The sequence below is a fragment of the Pan troglodytes genome, chromosome 17 (assembly GCF_028858775.2).
Source record: "Pan troglodytes isolate AG18354 chromosome 17, NHGRI_mPanTro3-v2.0_pri, whole genome shotgun sequence".
Classification (NCBI taxonomy): domain Eukaryota; kingdom Metazoa; phylum Chordata; class Mammalia; order Primates; family Hominidae; genus Pan; species Pan troglodytes.
Window position 1 is genome coordinate 55,782,730 of NC_072415.2, and position 20,631 is coordinate 55,803,360.

At 41.4% G+C, this 20,631-nt stretch overlaps 1 protein-coding gene across 3 annotated transcripts in view; it reads right to left on the reverse strand.

The window, feature by feature from the left end:
• The window catches only part of EPG5 (ectopic P-granules 5 autophagy tethering factor), a 116,738-nt gene that overhangs the window by 82,242 nt on the left and 13,865 nt on the right, over positions 1-20,631 (reverse strand). For 2 of the 3 annotated variants that reach the window (XM_009433929.5, XM_512111.9), the window contains exons 3-11: positions 19,523-19,766; positions 18,217-18,353; positions 16,594-16,701; positions 15,613-15,686; positions 13,770-13,875; positions 11,120-11,234; positions 10,277-10,427; positions 6,713-6,868; positions 1,953-2,110 (exon numbers count right to left, since the gene is read on the reverse strand). In XM_009433929.5, coding sequence (XP_009432204.2) covers positions 1,953-2,110; positions 6,713-6,868; positions 10,277-10,427; positions 11,120-11,234; positions 13,770-13,875; positions 15,613-15,686; positions 16,594-16,701; positions 18,217-18,353; positions 19,523-19,766 — 1,249 coding nt within the window. Of the gene's footprint in view, positions 1-1,952; positions 2,111-6,712; positions 6,869-10,276; positions 10,428-11,119; positions 11,235-13,769; positions 13,876-15,612; positions 15,687-16,593; positions 16,702-18,216; positions 18,354-19,522; positions 19,767-20,376; positions 20,502-20,631 lie in introns of those variants that run through there. The other variant, XM_016933616.4, reaches the window with a different exon arrangement.

Here is a 20,631-nt window from a genome sequence, read left to right on the forward strand (position 1 = left end):
CCAAAGCTCTAGGGCAAGGCAAGGCTGGTACTGCCGCTTCAGGGTCTGGAAACACATCCACTACAGAGCTGAGCTATTCGACATCGGCTCCATCTGCCACATGCTAACACAGAGCCTGGCAGATAGTAAGTCCGCAATGAAGGGAGATGACACTACAAAGGAGACCTACCCAGGACTCAGGTATATAAAGAAGTGCTGCTGACCATCCCAGGCACTTCCAAAGGAAATGTCTGCTTCTGCGTTAGCTATTTCAACCACAGAAATAGCTGCCAGAGGACAGACAATGGCTGTGAGACCTCTCACCTAGCTCACTCGTAAGCCCAGGTCCAACCACGGCAATGGTCTAATAGAAGCACTGCCCCCAGGACAGTGGAGAAGCATTTTACAAAGAATAATAATATAAGGAATCCAGAGCTACCACTAAGAAGATAAAAAGAAAAACAGAAAGGGACAAAAGAGGACGCATGCAGAGCCCCATAAAAGAAAAAAACAGAAACAGAAGAATAAAGACATCAATCTAGAGAGACAGAAATGGAGGCTGAGTGCGGTGGCTCACGCCTATTATCCCAGCATTTTGGGAGGCCAAGGCAGGTGGATAACTTGAGGTCAGGAGTTCAAGACCAGCCTGGCCAACAATGTGAAACCCTGTCTCTACTAAAATATAAAAATTAGCTGGGCATGGTGGTGCACACCTGTAATCCCAGCTACTCAGGAGGCTGAGGCAGGAGAATCACTTGAGCCCGGGAGATGGAAGTTGCAGGGAGCTGAAGTTGCACCACTGCACTCCAGCCAGGGCAATGCTCATTCTCAAAAAAAAAAAAAAAAAAAAAGAAATGGAAATAAAAAAATAAATCATGAATGTCTGCAGAAACTACTTTGCAAACAGTAGAGGCTCAATAATTTTTAAAGTATATGATTTTCTTTTAAGTGATACAGACATTTAAAAATTTGGAAAACAGCCTTTACTTCCTGCTGTGAAGGAAAAAACATTTGGAAAACAGAATTATCTTTGTTGTTTTTTTTAAATCTTGTATTTCAGTAAATTGTCTATCTTTTTTAATGTATAGGGTAGTTTTTTAAAATCGCTACAACATACATCTAATTAAATGGTGTTTTTCATTTTGAACATTATAATTTTGTTGTAAGTAAATATCCTGGCCAGGCATGGTGGCTCACGCCTGTAATCACAGCACTTGGGAGGCCGAGGCAGGCAGATCACCTGAGGTCAGGAGTTCAAGACCAGCCTGGGCAACATGATGAAACCATGTCTCTACTAAAAATACAAAAATTAGCCAGGTGTGGTGGCGTGGAGCTGTAAGCCCAGCTACTCAGGAGGCTGAGGCACTAGAATCACTTGAACCCAGGAGGTGGAGGTTGCAGTCAGCCAAGAGCACACCACTCCACTCCAACCTGGGTGACAGAGTGAGACCCTGTCTCAAAAAAAATAAAAAATAAAAATAAATAAATATCCTATAGTTTAGAGGTGGTATGACGCAAAAACTTTTCACCAAAATTAATTTTTAAAGTACACCTGTCTACATCTTTAGTTCATAAAAACAATACAACTTTAAAAAAACAGCAATAAAAGAAAGATATTAAAATGGCTGGGCACAAAGCCTTAACAAATTTCTAGACAATTGATACATATCTGTTAATACAACTGTCAACTAGAATAATTTCACACACACGTGCAAAAAAGTGCTTCCTAAAAGTTAGAATATTGTGTGTATTGGCATACTGCTTGGGACTAATCAAATTTTGATTTCAGATATGCTAGTTGCTATTTAATACATCAAAACTGTGAAGCAGTCTCCTGAATTTCAAAATCATTACACATGAGTATGTAGAGTAAAACATTTTCTCTTAGTCCTTCTAAAAGTAAAAATTAAGCCCTGAAGAGAAGCACAAAAAGATAGGGAGGGCTGGACGCCGACTGCTCGGCGGGGCTGTACCTTGGAGCTGCTGCTTGCACTGGGCGGGCTGCAGGGAGGAGGAGAGCTGCTGCAGGTTCTCGCTCTCCACCTGGTGCATGAGGTAGAAGAGCTTCCACAGCATTTGCACAGACAGAGTCCCAAAGGGCATCTCGGACATAAACAGCCAAATGCCAAGTCTGCATGTAAGCAGGAATCATTTTATTTATTAATCAGCTTCATTACACTAAGAAAGTAGACAAACCATTGGCTCTCAAGGAAAAAAAGATTCTTAAATCACACTACGATTTTTCTAATATGCTTTAGTCATAAACACCTCAAGGATGGCTAAGAATAACAGCAAATACAAACCACCCAGTCTGTGCCAGGGACTGTTCTAACCACTACAATGTGTGCATGTGTGTGTGTATACATGTATGTACAATATCAACTCAAACCATACTCACAAAAACCAAGACAATAATTATGGATATGGCCGGGCGTGGTGGCTCACGCCTGTAATCCCAACACTTTAGGAGGCCGAAGCAGGTGGATCACTTGAGGTCAGGAGTTCGAGACCAGCCTGACCAACACGGTGAAACCCCATCTTTACTAAAAATACAAAATTAGCCAAGCGTGGTGGTACGTGCCTGTAATTCCAGCTACTTGGGAGGCTGAGGCAGGAGAATCACTTGAACCCAGGAGGTAGAGATTGCAGTAAGCCAAGATCACACCATTGCACTCCAGCCTGGGCAACACGAGTGAAACTCCATCTCAAAAATAATAATTATTATTATTATGGATATTAGCACCAACGCACACAGGCTACTAAGGCACACACAGTAGTGGATGGCAGAGAGGCCAGCTGTGGATGTGTGTGTCTGAGCACACACACAGGTACACGTGTGCCCACAGACACATGCGCAGTGGGTGGGAGGAAAATCAAAATCCATCCAGTACTCCTCTCTGAACACTGAACAAAGTTCAAATTCCTCAGCCCACATTCAAAGGCTTCCACAGTATGGCTCTGAATCGTATTTCCAACCACAGCCCTCTCTGCCCTCCTTCAGTTACCACTGCATTCCAGCAAGCCTGGAGAGACCCCACACCTCCAGGATGGCTCCTTCCATGGGTCAAGCCCTCCTTGGACTTCCTCCTCTGCACTATTACAGAACTCCATCCATACCTGACTTTGCCATCATCATACATTCTGCCAGTGATCCCCACACTGAAGTGGCAGAAAAACCACCTGGAGACTTTCTGGAAAATGCAGATTCCCAAGCCTCACCTATAGAGACCATGATTTTGTAGGTCACAGCTGGGGCACAAGAATTTACACCTTTTATAGTCACCCTTGGTGACTCAGACTCAAGTGATTCTTAAAACACAACATGAGAAACCCCTCATAGTACTGTAATTTACATATGACATACTAACCTAACAGCAATTTGAGAGCAGAAACCAGGTCTTGTTCATTTTTATATAAACCAGTTTATAACTAGAACCTTGTATTTTAATTATCTGCTACTTAAACCAGTATCTCAAAAACAATCAGCACTCAATAGATGCTTATTAAAATTGTATGTAAATGTTATCACAACTAAAAAAAAACACTTGTATCAGGATGGTGGCCATACCCCAAGTCAGAATCTGCTAAGGAATGGCTGGATGCGGTGGCTGACGCCTGTAATCCCAACACTTTGGGAGGCTGAGGCGGGCAAATCACTTGAGGTCAGGAGTTCGAGACCAGCTTGGCCAATGTAGTGAAACCCCATCTCTACTAAAAATATAAAAATTAGCTGGGCACAGTGGTGTGCGCCTATAGTCTCAGCTACTCGGGAGGCTGAGGCAGGAGAATCGCTTGAACCTGGGAGGCGGAGGTTACAGTGATGGTGCCACTGAACTCCATCTTGGACAACAGAGTGAGACTCCATTTCAAAAAAAAAAAAAAAAGGAAATCTGCAAAGGAATGTACAGCAACTTACCTGCTATTAAATTAAAAAAAAAAAAAAAAAAAAAACTTAAAAAAATATGAGGCACTCAAAGCTGTTGCCATAATTGAGGCACAACTACTACAAATCATCCAATTACAAATTATCTAATTACAAATAAACCAAATTTAAGAAAAAAATGAATAGTGCATGCCTAATCCACATCTATGAACCTAAACAGGCAACTGGTAGTTCAAACCCACACTCACCTGGACTCTGGAAAAGCCAGCTAGACTTCTGAACAAGAGATTAAGAAACTTCTCTAAGGTCAGTTGGGCCAGGTTTCTATCTTATTAATTAATTATCCTAACACTTCACATGGGACCTGATGCTGTTTTATACCCCAAAACAAAGAAGGGAAATTGTAGAGGACTTAAAAGTAATATCACAAACAGGGTGTATTTCAGGCTATAAAATTCCCTATATGGCAGACATTCAGGAAGTCTGGCATATATATACATACACACACACACATATATATATATACACACACACACACACGTATATATTTATATAGGTATTTATATATATATACGCACACATATATAGATATACACATATATACACACATATATACACACACATACACACACATATATACACACACACACACACACACACACACACATATATATATTTTTTGAGACAGAGTCTTGCTCTGCTGCTGAGGCTGGAGTACAGTGGCGCGATCTCAGCTCACCGCAACCTCCACTTCCGGGGTTCAAGCGATTCTTCTGCCTCAGCCTCCCGAGTTGCTGGGATTACAGGTGCCTGCCACCACACCCAGCTAATTTTTGTATTTTTAGTAGAGATGGGTTTTCACCATGTTGGCCAGGCTGGTCTCGAACTCCTGACCTCAGGTGATCCACCCACCTCAGCCTACCAAAGTGCTGGGATTACAGGCATGAGCCACCACGCCCAGCCCTGGTTTATATTTTTGTTGTCTGTCTTTTAGTATAGTTCAGTTTTGTTTTAGGTTGAAGGGATAGCTATTGCCAGAAATTTCCATTTGAGTGCCGAATAAATTTAAATTTCATGGCTTTAAATATCTGGTTCTCATATAATTTGTTTCCTAAAATAAACTTAAGAACAATAGCTGTCAACATTTTAAAACAATTATCTTTGTGAAATTATATACACAATGTTACAGGAAGGGTTCACAGCTCAATATATAAGCCCTAGTAAGTAACTAGGATGAGAGCTTTGCCTCTCCACTAAGCAAGCACAAGAACAAGTGACAGATCAGAGAAGGAAGACTCCTCCCATGCACCAGGCCAGCATCAGTGGACAGGTGCTACTGCACTGATGCCCTGACACAGTCCTGAACAGGATTCGGTGCATCTCATGAGACCACCAAATTTATGGTATAAGTATAACAGGAGTAATCTAAAGATAAGGCCAGGCGCGGTGGCTCATGTCTGTAATCACAGCACTTTAGGAGGCTGAGCCGGGCAGATCACTTCAGGTCAGGAGTTCAAGACCAACCTGGCCAACATGGTGAAACCCCGTCTCTACTACAAACCCAAAAAATTAGCCGGGCATGATGGCAAGCGCCTGTAATCCCAGCTACTTGGAAGGCTGAGGTGGAAGAGTTGCTTGAACCCAGGACACAGAGGTTGCAGTGAGCCAAGATCATGCTACTACACTCCAGCCTGGGCAACAAAGTGAGACTCCATCTCAAAAAAAAAGATAAATTTCTATACCCAAGTTCTATTTAAGTTAGACTCAATGCCTTCACGGTGTCTAAAAGTGGTTAATACTTAGCTAAGACCTCCTGATCTTTCTCTAAGTCTCTAGATTATTCTATTCCCCAGATGAAACCACACAAGAACAACCCCCACTTACATTTGAAAAGTCCTTTATGGTTTAAAATGTATTTCCTCATATTACAACAATTCACCCTCATCACATATCCATGAGGTTAATGGAACAGTAGTATCATTATCACCATCTCCGTTTTACAAATGAAAAAAGTGAGACCACAAATATTAAGCGACTTTCCCAGGGTAACAGTAAATGGCAGACCAAGACTCAAACTTACTATACAACACAGAATAAATCAGGGGCTGAGGCTAAGAGTCACATGGCAAGAGGGAGTGTAGGCAGCTAGCTCAGGACAGGGCCAAAGCAGGGGAGAGCCAGTAGTTCATAAGCACAGCTGGGTGTGGGTGGAGGCAGCCCCGCATCTCCTAGTGGAGGGCATAATCCTGCAGCAGAGCCCACTCCTCAACTTGGCCAGTGGCTCAGGGAAGGGAGCACAGGATGTGCAGCTATGCCCTTGCCTATGCCTCAAACAGGTCCTAGGCTGTAAGCAGTGGCACAGACAGCATGATCCAAAGACAGCATTTACAAAGCTAAGACAGGGAACCAAGATCCATGACATTCCCAGACCTTAAAACCCTTACCGGAAGGCAAATTGAACAATAAAATCAGCAAATCATTTGCACCACATGCTGCACACCTACTGCATCTCACTGCAGGCACTGCAGTGGGTATGTGATAGATAGAATCTATCCTTGTTTTCCCCTGCTCAAGGCTGCCCCAAAAGTTCAGGGTGGCAAAAAACTGAGACACCAGAATAGTGTTATTTTAAAACAGAAAGAAATTGAGAGAGAGAGAGAGAGACCATTTCAGTCAACAGGTGGGTACTACAGATAAGGAAACCAAGGCCCAAGAATTTGCCCTCGATAAGAAATAGACGAAATACACTAAGAAACTATTATAAAAGACCTACTTAAGTGGCTTTCACCGAATGGTTCTTACTAGTGAGGAAGTTACTTCTCACTAAATATCATCATATGTCTTACTTACCTTTTGGCCTTCAGCACATGTAGGACAGCCCTCAAAAACAGTTCATCAAATTCAACCTGTAGTTTCTCCATAGAGTAGGGCTGTTGGGCCAATCCTGAGCCTTGGTTATGGCTCACATACTGTGCCCAATGGTCACTTACATAACCAAGAGTCATCCTGAGCATGAGGAAAGATAATACAGTACTTTTCATTAGCTCAATATCTGAACCTTTGTATTACATTTCCAACATTCATTTATTCAACACATATTTATTGAGCACCTACTATCCACCTACTATTGTCCAGGTTCTGAAAGTAATGAAATGGGGAAAATAAAATCCTACCTTCATGGAGCTTACATTTAGTGAAGGGCAAAGAGACAACAAATAAAATAAAGTCATATATAGTCTGTCACATGGTTGTAAGTGACACTGAGAAAGATAAAGCCAGAGAAAGGAATAAAGTATGTCTGGAGGTGGAGGGGTGGGCAGGGTAAGGAGGTGGGTTGGGAGCACGAAAGGGCTTACTAAAGAGGGACATTTGATAATGTCTGGAAAACAGTGAGGAATCACATAAGTGTCTATGAGAAGAGTGTCCACGTAGAAGAAACAGCCAATGCAAAAGTGCCGAGGGGTGTCAGGTATGTTTAGGAACAGCAAGGAGGCCAATGTGCTGAGAGGTAGACTGGCTGGAGATGAAATCAGAAAAGTGACAGGAAACCAGATCGTGAGGGGCCCTGCAGGCCACTGTGAGGACGTCGGCTTTTTCCCTGAGTGCAGTGGGGAGCACGGTAGGGTCCTGGGCAGACAGTGAATGGGCTGACTCACAATTCATAAGGAACACTGGCTGTTTAAGAATACACTGAGGTGGGGAAAGGGCAGAAGCGGGTGGTGGGCAAAGTCAGAAGCAGGAAGATAAGTCAGGAGGTTTAGGAATGAAATGGGGTGCTAGCAGTGAAGGCGTTAAGAAGCAGCTAGATTCTGGAAAAAGCATGTTTCATTGATTCAAAAGGATGCATGTCTTTCACACTAGTATCTCTGCAATTAGAAAGTCAGAATCCATGTTAATATTAATGATGTGATGCCATAATTTGGCAGCATTTTCCCTATGTTAGTGGCATATAAAATATATCTTAAAAAATAATTGGTGGCATTTTAGATTTGATAAAAGATGGTATTTTGATGGTGGAGATGATAAAATTTGCAGTTAGATTGAATGTGGGGTATAAAAGAAAGAAAAGCCACAGGTGGCACCAGGTGTTTTGGCCTGAGAAACTAGAATAGAGTTGCTACTTAATGAAACTGGGAGGAGTAGTTTGGGAGGTGGGGAGAGTGAGTTCATTTTGAGAACATTACGTTACAATGTTAATGAGTCATCCAAGTGTAGGTGCTCGGTTGGTAGCTGAATATACAATGTGTTTATGAGAGAGGTATGGGCTGGAAATATAACTCTGAGAATTGTAACAGTGTTTAGATATTTAAAGATGAATGAATGACATCTCAAAAAGAAAGTGTAGATAAAGAGAAGAGAGGTCCAGGGACTGAGCCCTGAGACACTCTAACATTAAGAAGTCTGGAAGTGAGAATGAAACAACCAAGGAGGCAGAAAAGGGACTGTCAGTGAAATGGTGGAGAAATCAGGAGAATGTGGTATCCTGGAAGCCAAGGAAAGAAAATGTTTTAAGGATAAAATGATCAACTAACTACGAGAAAGGCTGCTATGTAAGCTGCGTGAGAGATGCCAAGTAGGATGAAGAGACCCAGAACTGGCCACTGGATCTGGAGCACAAGGTTCATTAGAGATCTTCATCTGTAGGAGCTGTTTGGGTAGCGGTGGGAGGAAAAGCAAGTTCAAGTGAGGATGGAGGAATACAATGGGAACTAACAGACGATCTGAAGGCAAGCCCTTATGGGAAATTGTTCTGCAATTAGAAGGTATGAGAAGAATCTGCACTAGATACAAAGAAAAGTAAGCAGATGGAAAGAAAAACAAAGAAAGAATAATCATAATACACTACAGCTGTTATTTACACAATAATGTAAACAGTGATCTTAAAACAGTAATGATACCAACGTCCTTCCTATAGAGTTACTGAGAGAATAAAATAAGAAATCACAGTCCTGGCATACAGTAAGCACGCAATCCTACATCATGTAAGTGAGCTTATGGACAAATTTTATTTACGGTCTTATTTATTAAGAAAAATCAGAAAAAAATGTCTGGATGGACTTCTGTTAATAACAGGTAGATGGGCTTTTAGCTTTTAACAAATTTATCTCCAAGTCACCAGCCATCCTCCCTCCCACTGTCTCATTCTCCTAACTCTATACTCAAGGCTTTCTCTAGACCTCAGGAGGGACCCCCAGGCCGGCACAGTAGCTCATGGCTGTAATCCCAGAACTTTGGGAGGCCAAGGCAGGCAGATCACTTGAGGTCAGGAGTTGGAGACCCGCCTAGCCAACATGGTGAAACCCCATTTCTACTAAAAATACAAAAAGTTAGCTGGGTGTGGTGGCACACACCAATAGTCCCAGCTATTCGGGAGGCTGAGGTGGGAGAATGCCTTTAACCTGGGAGGCAGAGGTTGCAGTGAGCCGAGATAGCACCACTGCACTCCAGCCCGGGTGACAGAGTGAGACCCTGTCTCAAAAAAAAAGAAGGGACCCCCACCCTTTCAGGGCATCCTGTAATCACTTGTCTGATTTATAAAGCTAATGTATACATATCTAAAATAAATGAATTAAGCCAGGCACGGTGGCTCACACCTGTAATCCCAGCACTTTGGGAAGCTGAGGCAGATGGATCACTTGAGTCCAGGAGTTTGAAACCAGCCTGGGCAATGTGGTGAAACCCTGTCTCTACTAAAAATACAAAAATTAGCCAGGTGTGGTGGTGCGCACCTGTAATCCCAGCTACTCAGGAGGCTGAGGCACAAGAATTGCTTGAACCCAGGAGGCGTGGGTTGCAATGAGACGAGATCGTGCCCACTGTACTCCAGCCTGGGCGAAAGAGCGAGACTCGTCTCAAAAAATAAAAAATAAAATAAATGAATTAAAAGTAATTTTGTTTTGGGAGCAAAAGAAAGAAGGGAGAGAAGTTTTGTAGTTTTATGGAGTTTCTTTTGGGTGGGGAAGAAAGTTGAATAACAGCATACGTATATGCTATAAGAAATGATCCAGTAAAGACAATTAAAATTAATAAAGCAGAAAAAAGAGTATAAAATTAATTCAAAGAAAAGCAGTACATATTCTCTAAATTTATTAAGATAGTTGAAGCAGTAAGAGCCTGTATTTTCCTAGATGCCTTCTCTCTCGCCCAGACTTCAACCCAGCAACAGCTTTGGGGATCTCAACTCCAAGAACAATCATCTAGCAAGCCAGTTAAATTTGAGATAATTAACGAAATATTCTAACTGGAAGCAATTATGAAATTCCCATCTTATAGATGGTGAAGAAAAAAATCTTAACTATTACAAGAAATAAGACCTGAGGTTTACAACTAAAATGTCCATCATCCCAATTATGCAGTATCTGTGTTTGACCAGGGTGAAAGGAACAGAGAAGGGTAGAGCAACAGCAGTATTACCTGATCATATAACCAATTCGCTTCACAAACTGCCTATAGCGTGCTCTATTAAAGGTTTCTAACCCCACAGCCAGAAGTTCCACTAGTGAGTTGGCAAAGGCAAAAATTTTCATCATCTCTTGAGGTCTTGTTGTTTCAGGTAAATAATCACCTAGAAGTTAGTCAGATAAAAGAAAAAAATCATAATTACTATGAAAAAACATGAACGGATACATCTGTATAAATATTTTAATGAGGACTCAAAGCCAAGGTGGAGAAGAACTGACAGTCTCATTACTCTGGCTCCCATATCAACATGAAATGGGGAAAAAACTTGAGACAATGTGCCAAATTAAAAACAATTTATTTAAGCTGGGCAATGTGCAAGCTAGCTAGCTTTCTCACATTTAAGCACCAAGTGCGAAATTACAAGCACAAGAGGAGCCTAGAACAGCTAGGCACAAGAAACCCGAGTTGGAGCCTACACAAGAAGTAAGACTCGGGCCAGGCACGGGGGCTCACGCCTGTAATCCCAACACTTTGGGAGGCGGAGACGGGCGGATCACGAAGTCAGATGGAGACCATCCTGGCTAACACAGTGAAACCCCATCTCTACTAAAAATACAAAAAATTAGCCAGGCGTGGTGGCGGGCGCCTGTAGTCCCAGTTACTCGGGAGGCTGAGGCAGGAGAATGGCGTGAACCTGGGAGGCAGAGCTTGCAGTGGGCCGAGATCGCGCCACTGCACTCCAGCCTGGGCGACACAGCAAGACTCCATCTCAAAAAAAAAAAGAAGACTCAATGCAGAGTTCCTGTGTTTACACTTGCCACTACCACATTTTACACTTAAGAGAAATGAGTCTACCTTTTGCTTTAAACCCAAGAAGATGTTGAAAGAGTTCATGAAAGGGGAACTGTGCTAAAATGGTAACCAAATCATCTTCATTAAGGAGAATCCAACTGGTTTCAGGGTCTTCATCCTAAGGGAAAAGACAAAAAATCATGTCAGCAGATTTGATCAGATCACACTATGATCTAGAGTTACAGGAGCTAAATTATCACAGGTCTCAATGGTATACATGTGATATCCTCATGAGTCTTCATGGACCTTTTCTCCAGGACAGCAATTTATAGTATCAGTTCCACAGACAGTTACACAGTAAATCCCCTGAAATTCCAAGCACAATTTTTTATGTATCTGGGTCACAGCAAGTGACAGAAACTACTCTCATTAAATGTCCATCCCAAAGAAAATAGAAAAAAAGAAATCCTCTAGAGTGAGGACCTTATAGGGATCAGTGCTTTGATAACATCAATTAAAGAACCACAGATGGGCCAGGCGCGGTGGCTCATGCCTATAATCCCAGCACTTTGGAAGGCCGAGGCGGGCAGATCACCTGAGGTCAGGAGTCCAAGAGCAGCCTGGGCAACATGGTGAAACCCCATCTCTACTAAAAATACAAAAATTAGCCAGATGTGGTGGCATGCACCTGTAATCCCAACAACTTAGGAGGCCAAGGCATGAGAATTATTTGAACCTGGGAGGCGGAGGTTGCAGTGAGCCGAGATCACCCCATTGCACTCCAGCCTGGGTGACAGAACGAGACTCCATCTCAAAAAAAACAAGAACCATAGATGAGAGTTCAAAGTTATGTTAGCTGCAATTCTCTTCTCCCAAAATCAAGATCTATGTAGTATGCAACAGACTTAAGACGAAGCAACTGACATTTGCTATAGGTGACTAAAGTTCTGTTGTCAATTAGTGCTGCCAAAAGCAGTATAAAAATAACAGTGGTCATACACAAAGATTACATAGGGGAAATCTTTGCGGTCTTTTTGTTTGACACAGAGCACTAAAGTCACCTTAGAAACCAAGTTGATTCATGTCCTAAGATACGCTACCATTAAAAAGGGAAGGAAGTAAAAAGATCCAGAGAACCTGAAGAATATAATATATCACCTCAATTTCAACAAGGGACTAATGCAAAATCATTCATAATTTCCTTAAGCCACTCAATTTTTACACTCTTATTATGTGTCTAAAATGGCTAACAAGCATTTCAGAAACTCTACTTGAGGCAGTAGTTCTCAACTTAGCTATTCTCAACTCATCGGTACATTTAACCCCCAGGGAAGCTTTTAACTATTTGGATGTCCGGGTGTGGGCCTGGGCAAGGTTTGCAAGTTGCCCAGGTGATTCTAGTATATAGCTAGTAACAAGAAACCACTAATGTGGATAATTCAAGAGTGCCTTCCTCCCTACAGCCTTTTCTGAGGCAATGGCACTCCCAACTTTCTCATCTACTCCTCAACTTCTTGAATTCACTGAATATTTAGGGAGTGCTAAACAGGAGCCAGGCACCAATGCAGGGTGAGATAATTAATCAAATACTTTGACTGGAAGTATTTATAACGCCTAATCATTACATGTAATTATAATGCTCCTTAATCATTATCTGTCTGGGATTAAATGCAGGAAACGTACCAGAAAAAAAGACTTCTCCCCCAAGAAAGACCACTCTAAAAAAAACATATTGCTCCACTACAATCTTTAAAAGACCAATCTGTACTGGATCCTAAGAAGCTTGCTTCAGAATGACTCCTCAGTTTCTAGCAAAAACGCCTGCACATCCACGTCATTTACCACCACCTGACCACCTCCTCCTGCAAGTCTCAGGAAGAGAAAAACGACTGTGAAGGGGGCTCCCTACTTCTGAATGAGCACTCTGGGAAATACACAGACACGATCCCACAGCTGCCACGGCTGTCATTCTGAGAACTGTTGGCTGGATACTTTCATCTCCTTTTAAGAGAGGGATTATAATAAATCGGTCACTGGACATTCTAGACAAGAACACCAAATCAAGATTCAGACCAAAATAAAGGACTAGAACTGATAATTAGCTGGAGAACAGAACTGCTTACAAATATAATCACAATGACTATAGTAGAAAGGAAAATTAACAAGGGTGATCTCGAGAAGCTGGATTTTGATCATTAAATTCTCACCAAAAATGGAAAGCCATCTTCTATCTTTCAAATGAGAATTTCTGGATAAGAAGTTTATGAGTTAAGGGAAAACTTTGCTAAGCTCCAGCTCTTTATTTCTCAGATTCATATCATCTGTAGGTGAGGCTCCAACCCCAGCAACTTGTTACTACATAAAAAAACTCCTAATATACATCTTATGTAATATGACTTTAATTTCCAGGTGCCAAATTCTCCCAGCTGAACAGAATGATATTCTAGAGAAGGGGTGCAGCACAGCACACTGGCTCAACGCATAGGCTCTGGAGGCTCCACATTTAATGACCCTATGGTTTAAGAGTCTTAAGATACTTCACACCCCTGCACCTCAGTTTCCTCATCCATAAAATAGGAATCATAAGTCTTTACCTCATGGAGTTGCTGAGAGAATTAAATGAGATACTATGTGAAAAGTGCTTAGAACAATACTTGGTGCATAAGAAGAGTTCACAATGATTCATCAAAATAATGCAGATATGACAAGTTACCTCTTCTCCTCCTTCGTCTACTAGCGTCCAAGTCCCGGACCCAGGCCCTGAGGAGGATGGCTTCCGCTCGCTGGGCTTCATGTGGCACATAAACTCAGCTCGATTTCTAAAGGACAAGAATAATCACTCCCATCACTTAGATGTAGGCTACGTGAGTGCATTGTGGATTCTCTACTCACCCTGAAGAAGAGCCACACATCATCCCAATCTTCCAATGGTTTAAATTAGTGAATAAGAACTGGCCAAAAACCAAGGCTAATAAAACTGCACTAATTTTGGTGGAGAATGCAACCATTCTGAATTAGTAATGATGAATAATTGCAGAAAAGCAGCTACACTAGCACAGCTCCCTGCATGATGCAGGACCTCAATACATATGCTGCGGACCTTAACTCAAACCAGGCTCACAAAGTCTTGCCAGGGAAACTATTTTAGCAACTATGACTTACTGAATAAAAAAGGGTAATGGAGGCTGAGGCGCGGTGGCTCACGCCTGTAATCACAGCACTTTGGGAGGCTGAGGGGGGTGGATCATGAGGTCAGGAGATCGAGACCATCCTGGCCAACATGGTGAAACCCCGTCTCTACTAAAAATACAAAAATTAGTTGGGTGTGGTGGCACACGCCTGTAGTCCCAGCTACTCAGGAGGCCGAGGCAGGAGAATCTCTTGAACCCAGGAGGCGGAGGTTGCAGTGAGCTGAGATCATTCCACTGCACTCCAGCCTGGCGAAAGGGAGAGACTCCATCTCAAAAAAAAAGAAAAAAGGTAATGGAGAGGCTTGTTTAGGGCCAAAACATAGATATAAATGCAAAAACACTTGTGAGTCAAATCATTATCTACCAAGTGCAGGAGCAGGCCCTTGTATCCAAGGCAGTAAGGGAGAGGAATCATCAAATCTAAACTCCTCATTTAATTTCAAGGACTTCTATAATCCAACCCACCCGAGTTCTTCACCTCTATTACCAGCTCCCGCACACACCTTTGCTTCAGCCACACTGATCTACCTGTGCTCCGTACAGCTATCCTAACCTGTGCTGGGGCCTTTGCTCACACTGTTCTCCCACCTACATGTTCTCCATTGTCCCATTCTCCTACTGAAATCCAATCCATTCTTTTTTTTTTTTTCTTTCAGTTGGAATTTCGCTCTATCACCCAGGCTGGAGTGCAGTGACACGATCTCAGCTCACTGCAACCTCCGCCTCCCAGGTTCAAATGATTCTCCTGCCTCAGCCTCCCAAGTAGCTGGGATTATAGGTGATTACACCACCATGCCCGGCTAATTTTTGTATTTTTAGTAGAGACGGAGTTTCACCATGTTGGCCAGGCTGGTCTCAAACTCCTGCCCTCAGGTGATCCACCTGCCTCGGCCTCCCAAAGTACTGGGATTACAGGTGTGAGCCACCATGCCCAGTCCAATCCATTCTTCAAACACAGCTCAGTTACCATGAAACACTCTGACTACTCCACTCAACTCTTTATTCTCTTCATTTCTATTGCATAGCTTCGCAATTTAGCACTTAAATCTCTCTGTGCTATTTCTCTTCTGGCATTAAATCTCTTCTTCCAAGAAACAGATCACCTTTTTTGTCTGTAGCACCTTTCACAATAGTATATATGACCCACTAAAAGGGGGAACCCATAAAAATGGTTGCTTATATATAAGCAGTTGAAGGGTCACTTTGAAACAAGTATCAAACCCAAAGAAAATCTGCAATGTTAAATTCTAGAATGCCAACACTTCCCTTAGCTGTTCTTCTTTGGATCTAGGCAGTTTCAGGAGCCAATCCTTTAGAAGAAAGAAGCATTTCAATCTCTACTTCACAAAGCTCTTGCACACTTACTTGACAGGAGACATCAGCAGGGCAAGGGATTGCATAAAATGAAAGACCCCTGATGGGTTATGCAACACTTTGATCTGAAATCAGAAAAGCAAAAAGCATACTGTAGAAAACAAATAACCCAAGTGTCCATAATCTTGGTTCACAAGCATTCTGACCAAAGTTGCTGTTAAGAGAACAAAGCTGAAACTGGTACCTAATACACAAGAGTAAAGCACAGCCCATGGGTTACCTGGTGGCACTGAGTCAGCTGTACTCAAAGAGCAGAGGTAACTGAGAAGTTTCCACCAATTATCTGTAACAACATGGGATGAAGGACACTACTGCTACTTTAATCCAAAGAGAGACAAAACAAAAACAAAAAAAATCCTCCTTCTACCTAATAAGATTCAGACTTCTTGCCACCAGAAGTGCTAAAGAAAAGGAGGTGTGGAGAAGCTGAATTTGGCAAACATTTTGGCTCCTGCAAATTCTAAGTGGTTGCTATGAGTAACAAAATGACCCAAAGGCAACAGCAGAGAGGAGAATCTAAAAACCACATAGTCAACTCCTAAGTATACAAGAGTTGATCACATAGACCTGAGATCTCTGCTAATATTAAAGAATTTTGAGATGTGGTGGCTTCTGTTTGACCTGTACCAACTGTGGTGTAAGACAGATTGACTTAGGAAGCTGTATTGAGTACCACGGGAAAAAAGTCCTGGTGAGCCTTTCTACACAGGAATTGTGTAGAATTAAATGCGACTGAAACTACCCAGCCAGACTACAAGCAGACTTAGTACAGTCTGTACTATCAGTTATGGGTAGCCCAACAAGTTTCAGTCTAAGAACTTTTATAAATGTATACTGGATATATTTTAAGAATTTTATTTTAAATATTACTCTTTTTTAAATAGTCCTTTTTTTTTCAGCAATTTCTTCAGGAATAATGTCTAATAAAACCTCTCCCTCAACCCCTCAGAATGAGTTGATGATTCATCATACCTGGATGAAAGGAACAGCCCATTTACTAACACCAGCGGGGCATCGAAGAATATGGTTTAGAAGGAAGAGGTGATCTCCAGGACAGCCAACTCTTTGTAGCACGGATACCTGAACAATAAAGGTCATATGATCTCACTATTTTTAATAAAAGAAATAATTTATCTAGGGGTCTAGTAAAGTCATTTATCCAGTGCTTCAATACATGCAATCTTTCAAAAGAGTAACCAGACACAAGATAATACTATTCACTGCTGAGTTTCTACGAGGCCGACAAATCTATGAGTACTATGATAACATCATAAGCAGATTCTCTACAAATCTAGCTTTTTCTTCTTTGGCAAATTACAAATCACTAATTTCCTGGCCACAAGTGCATAGATATAAGTCAAGTAGTTTAATCTATTCTTAGTTTGTAATAGTTTCTTAAATCCAAATAAGTATGCTTGAAACATTATCCTTCATTTAAGAACTCTAGTACAAACCTAAAAAGAGCATCCAAGGCAGCCCCACTGAAAAACATAACCAATAAATAAATAGCCCTCTTCCCATAACACACCCAACATCTTTCCTAAGTTTTCCAAATCCTTTTACCTTTCTTCTTTCTCTTAAAAGAAACATTTTTAAGCATGACATTAAATATCACATGACAAAAAGAATGACATATAGAAAATTTTTTGATCGATACTTTATCTAAAATGCACAAGACCAGAAGTATTTCAGATTTCAGATTTTTTCGGATTTTGGAATATTTGCATAAAGATAATAAGATATCTTGGTGACATGGTTTGGATGTGTTCCCACCCAAATCTCAACTTGAATTCTATCATCCAGAATAAGACAGAATTCTTCTTCTCCATTGTGGGAGAGACCCAGTGGGAGGTAACTGAATCATGGGGGCTGGTCTTTCCCGTGCTATTCTCATGATAGTGAATAAGTCTCACGAGATCTGATGGGTTTATCAGGGGTTTCTCCTCTTGCTTCTTCCTCATTCTCTCTTGCCACCACCATGTACAAAGTGCCTTTTGCCCTCCACCATGATTCTGAGACCTCCTCAGCCATATGGAACTGTAAGTCAAACTAAACCTCCTTTTCTTCCCAGTCTCAGGTATGTCTTTATCAGCAGCATGAAAAAGGACTAATACATTTGGGGCTGAAATATAAGTCTGAACACAATATTCATTTGTAATTCTGTACATGAGACAAAGTTTCTATTAAGTACTTAGGTGTGGAATTTTCCACTTGTGGCATCGTATCAGCACTCAAAAAGTTTGGAATTTTGGATCATTTCAGATTTCTGAATTAGGAATCCTCAACCTGTACCTATATTCTGAATATACATCTAGTCTTCAATTTCGCATACTTCCTGCATTTCCATTTCTTTCAAAGTTGAAGTCCAGAGTTCATTTAGCATAATCTTTATTAGAGAGAAACATACTTTGTGCTCAATAATGCACTAGATAAATAACTTATTACCATGTATCATGATCAAAGAAAAGTCATTAATAAACTCATCAAATAAATTAGCTGAAAAAGTTGAAGACCAAATGTAATGATATAACAGATAATTCCTAAATTATGAAAGAAATAAAACAAAGACTACTGTGTCTATCTCTGTCCCCTTACCAATTTCTGCAGCCAGAGAAGAATATCATCATGAAACTGAGTATCTTCATTAACTCTCCTGGTGAACATGAATAAGACACTAATGCATTCCTTTAGTTGACACAGATCAGAGGGAATGCTTTCTGTCTGCTTAGACGCTGTAAATGAAAGATATTAAATGAGTCTCTCATAAATGGTGTTTTTGGGGGAATTTTTAGTGTCTTCACTTAAACCAATAACAACAAAAACCTTTAAAATATTTAGTGCAGATAAAAATAAAAGGAGAAAAGTTACATCAAAATACTTAAATTTTTATAAACAGACAAGCCAAAAATGTGTTTAACTTTGAAGTATTTCAAAATAATGGAAAAATCAACCTCATCATAATTTTTTTTTTTTTTTTTTGACACAGCCTCCACTCTGTCACCCAGGCTGGAGTGCAGTGGCGCGATCTTGACTCACTGCAACCTCCGCCTCCTGTGTTCATGCCATTCTCCTGCCTCAGCCTCTTGAGTAGCTGGGATTACTGGTGCCTGCCACTACACCCAGCTAGTTTTTGTATTTTTAGTAGAGAAGGAGATTCACCATATTGGCCAGGCTGGTCTTGAACTCCTGACCTCAAGTGATCCACCCACCTCAGCTTCCCAAATTGCTGGGATTACAGGTGTGAGCCACCACACCCGGCCATAATCCACTATTTTTTATTTGAAAATCAGTACATCTCTGACCTACCCCCAGTTAATTGATTAGTTAAGAAAATGGGGGAGGGGAAATTTTACTTTAAAGTACCCTAATACATCCCCCAGAAATAAAAATTGCATAATTCAACAAGCATACTTAATATTCATGTCATAAAGACTAATTTCTTAAAATCCAAAATAAGATGAAAAATTCAGAACATTATTAATCCTCTGTTGGAAAATTAAACAAAACAGCCCTACAAACAAAGCAGCCCAAACAAACCACAAGAGATAAAGGGTGAAGAAGTATTCCGATGATTACTTTTATAATCAAAAACTATATTTGGACTCAACTTGGTAACAAGCACATTAACTAGGACAGCAAAGGACATTAATGATAGACAGTGAGCTTTTTGGCATCCTAGAGAAGCAGAGAAAGACAGCCACGGAGAAAGGAGACCTGGCAATGCTCCCAAGAAATGTCATTAAGGCAGATCTCAATCCTACAGTGGGGGAGGCCTGGTAAAACTGCAAGCACAAATGGTACCTTGTAAGACCAATTACTATACAGTCAATTCAACCAGGCTATACCCCTCAATTTTTTTTTACTTCAAAACACAAGAAAGAGAGCTTCATTACTTACATACCTTGGCCTTGCTGGTCAATTGCTAAAGATCTCAGAACAGCTGAACTACTGAGCAATGCATAGATGTAAGACTCCACTTGCAATCTTGAGAGCACAGAAGTATAAGAATGAAGGGCCAGGGTCTGGTGGAGGTGCTCAGATTTGGCATCGAATAGCTTCCTTAGCTCCACCAGTGCATTTTCATTCATTTCTACTCTTTGGTAGCGATGATAGCTGAAAACTTTCACTTGATCTGCACAGATACCCTATCAGAGGACAAAAAGGTACAATATGAAACCAGTTACTCTTTCCATTTGAAGTAAGCAGGCAGCAAGTATAAGGTACATAGCCTTCAGTACCATCTTCAAAGAGCTTATAATCATGGTGAGGAGACATATTACTGTGTAGAGAACATTACCAGCAAATATATGATCAGGTGCAAAGGAACAGAAGGCCAATCACAAATACATCGCAAATTCAGAGAAGGGAAGAGTAACTCTAGTAGCCAGCAGTGGGCCAGGCGCGGTGGCTGATGCTTGTAATCCCAGCACTTTGGGAGGCCGAGGCAGGTGGATCACGAGGTCAGGAGTTTGAGACCAGCCTGGCCAACACAGTGAAATGCTGTCTCTACTAAAAATATAAAAATTAGCTGGGCATGGTGGTGGGCACCTATAATCCCAGCTACTTGGGAGGCTGAAGCAGGAGAATTGCCTGAACCCGGGAGGTAGAGGTTGCAGTGGGCCAAGATTACGCCACTGCACTCCAGCCTGGGCGACAGAGCTAGACTCCATCTAAAAAAAAAGTAGTAGTCAGCAGTGAAAGCTGCAAGAAAATAACAGAACTTGTCCCTAAGACTTTCATGATTGATGATCTTACCTTCTATTTTATGAATATGAAGCCAATGTGATATCTCCAAAACTTCAAGGTACCTCAAAACATCTCTGGATCTACCCTCATCATTCTTCATAGTTCTACTCAAGAGAATACACACTCCACCAGCTGTGTTCTTGATTCTATCCTCTCTTCTTCAATACAGTCTTTCCAAATATTTCCCTCCTTACTATGTACAGAGATATACAGGTCTGCCAATGAATGAGGATTAGGGATAGGGGAATGACATGTTTCTCCCCG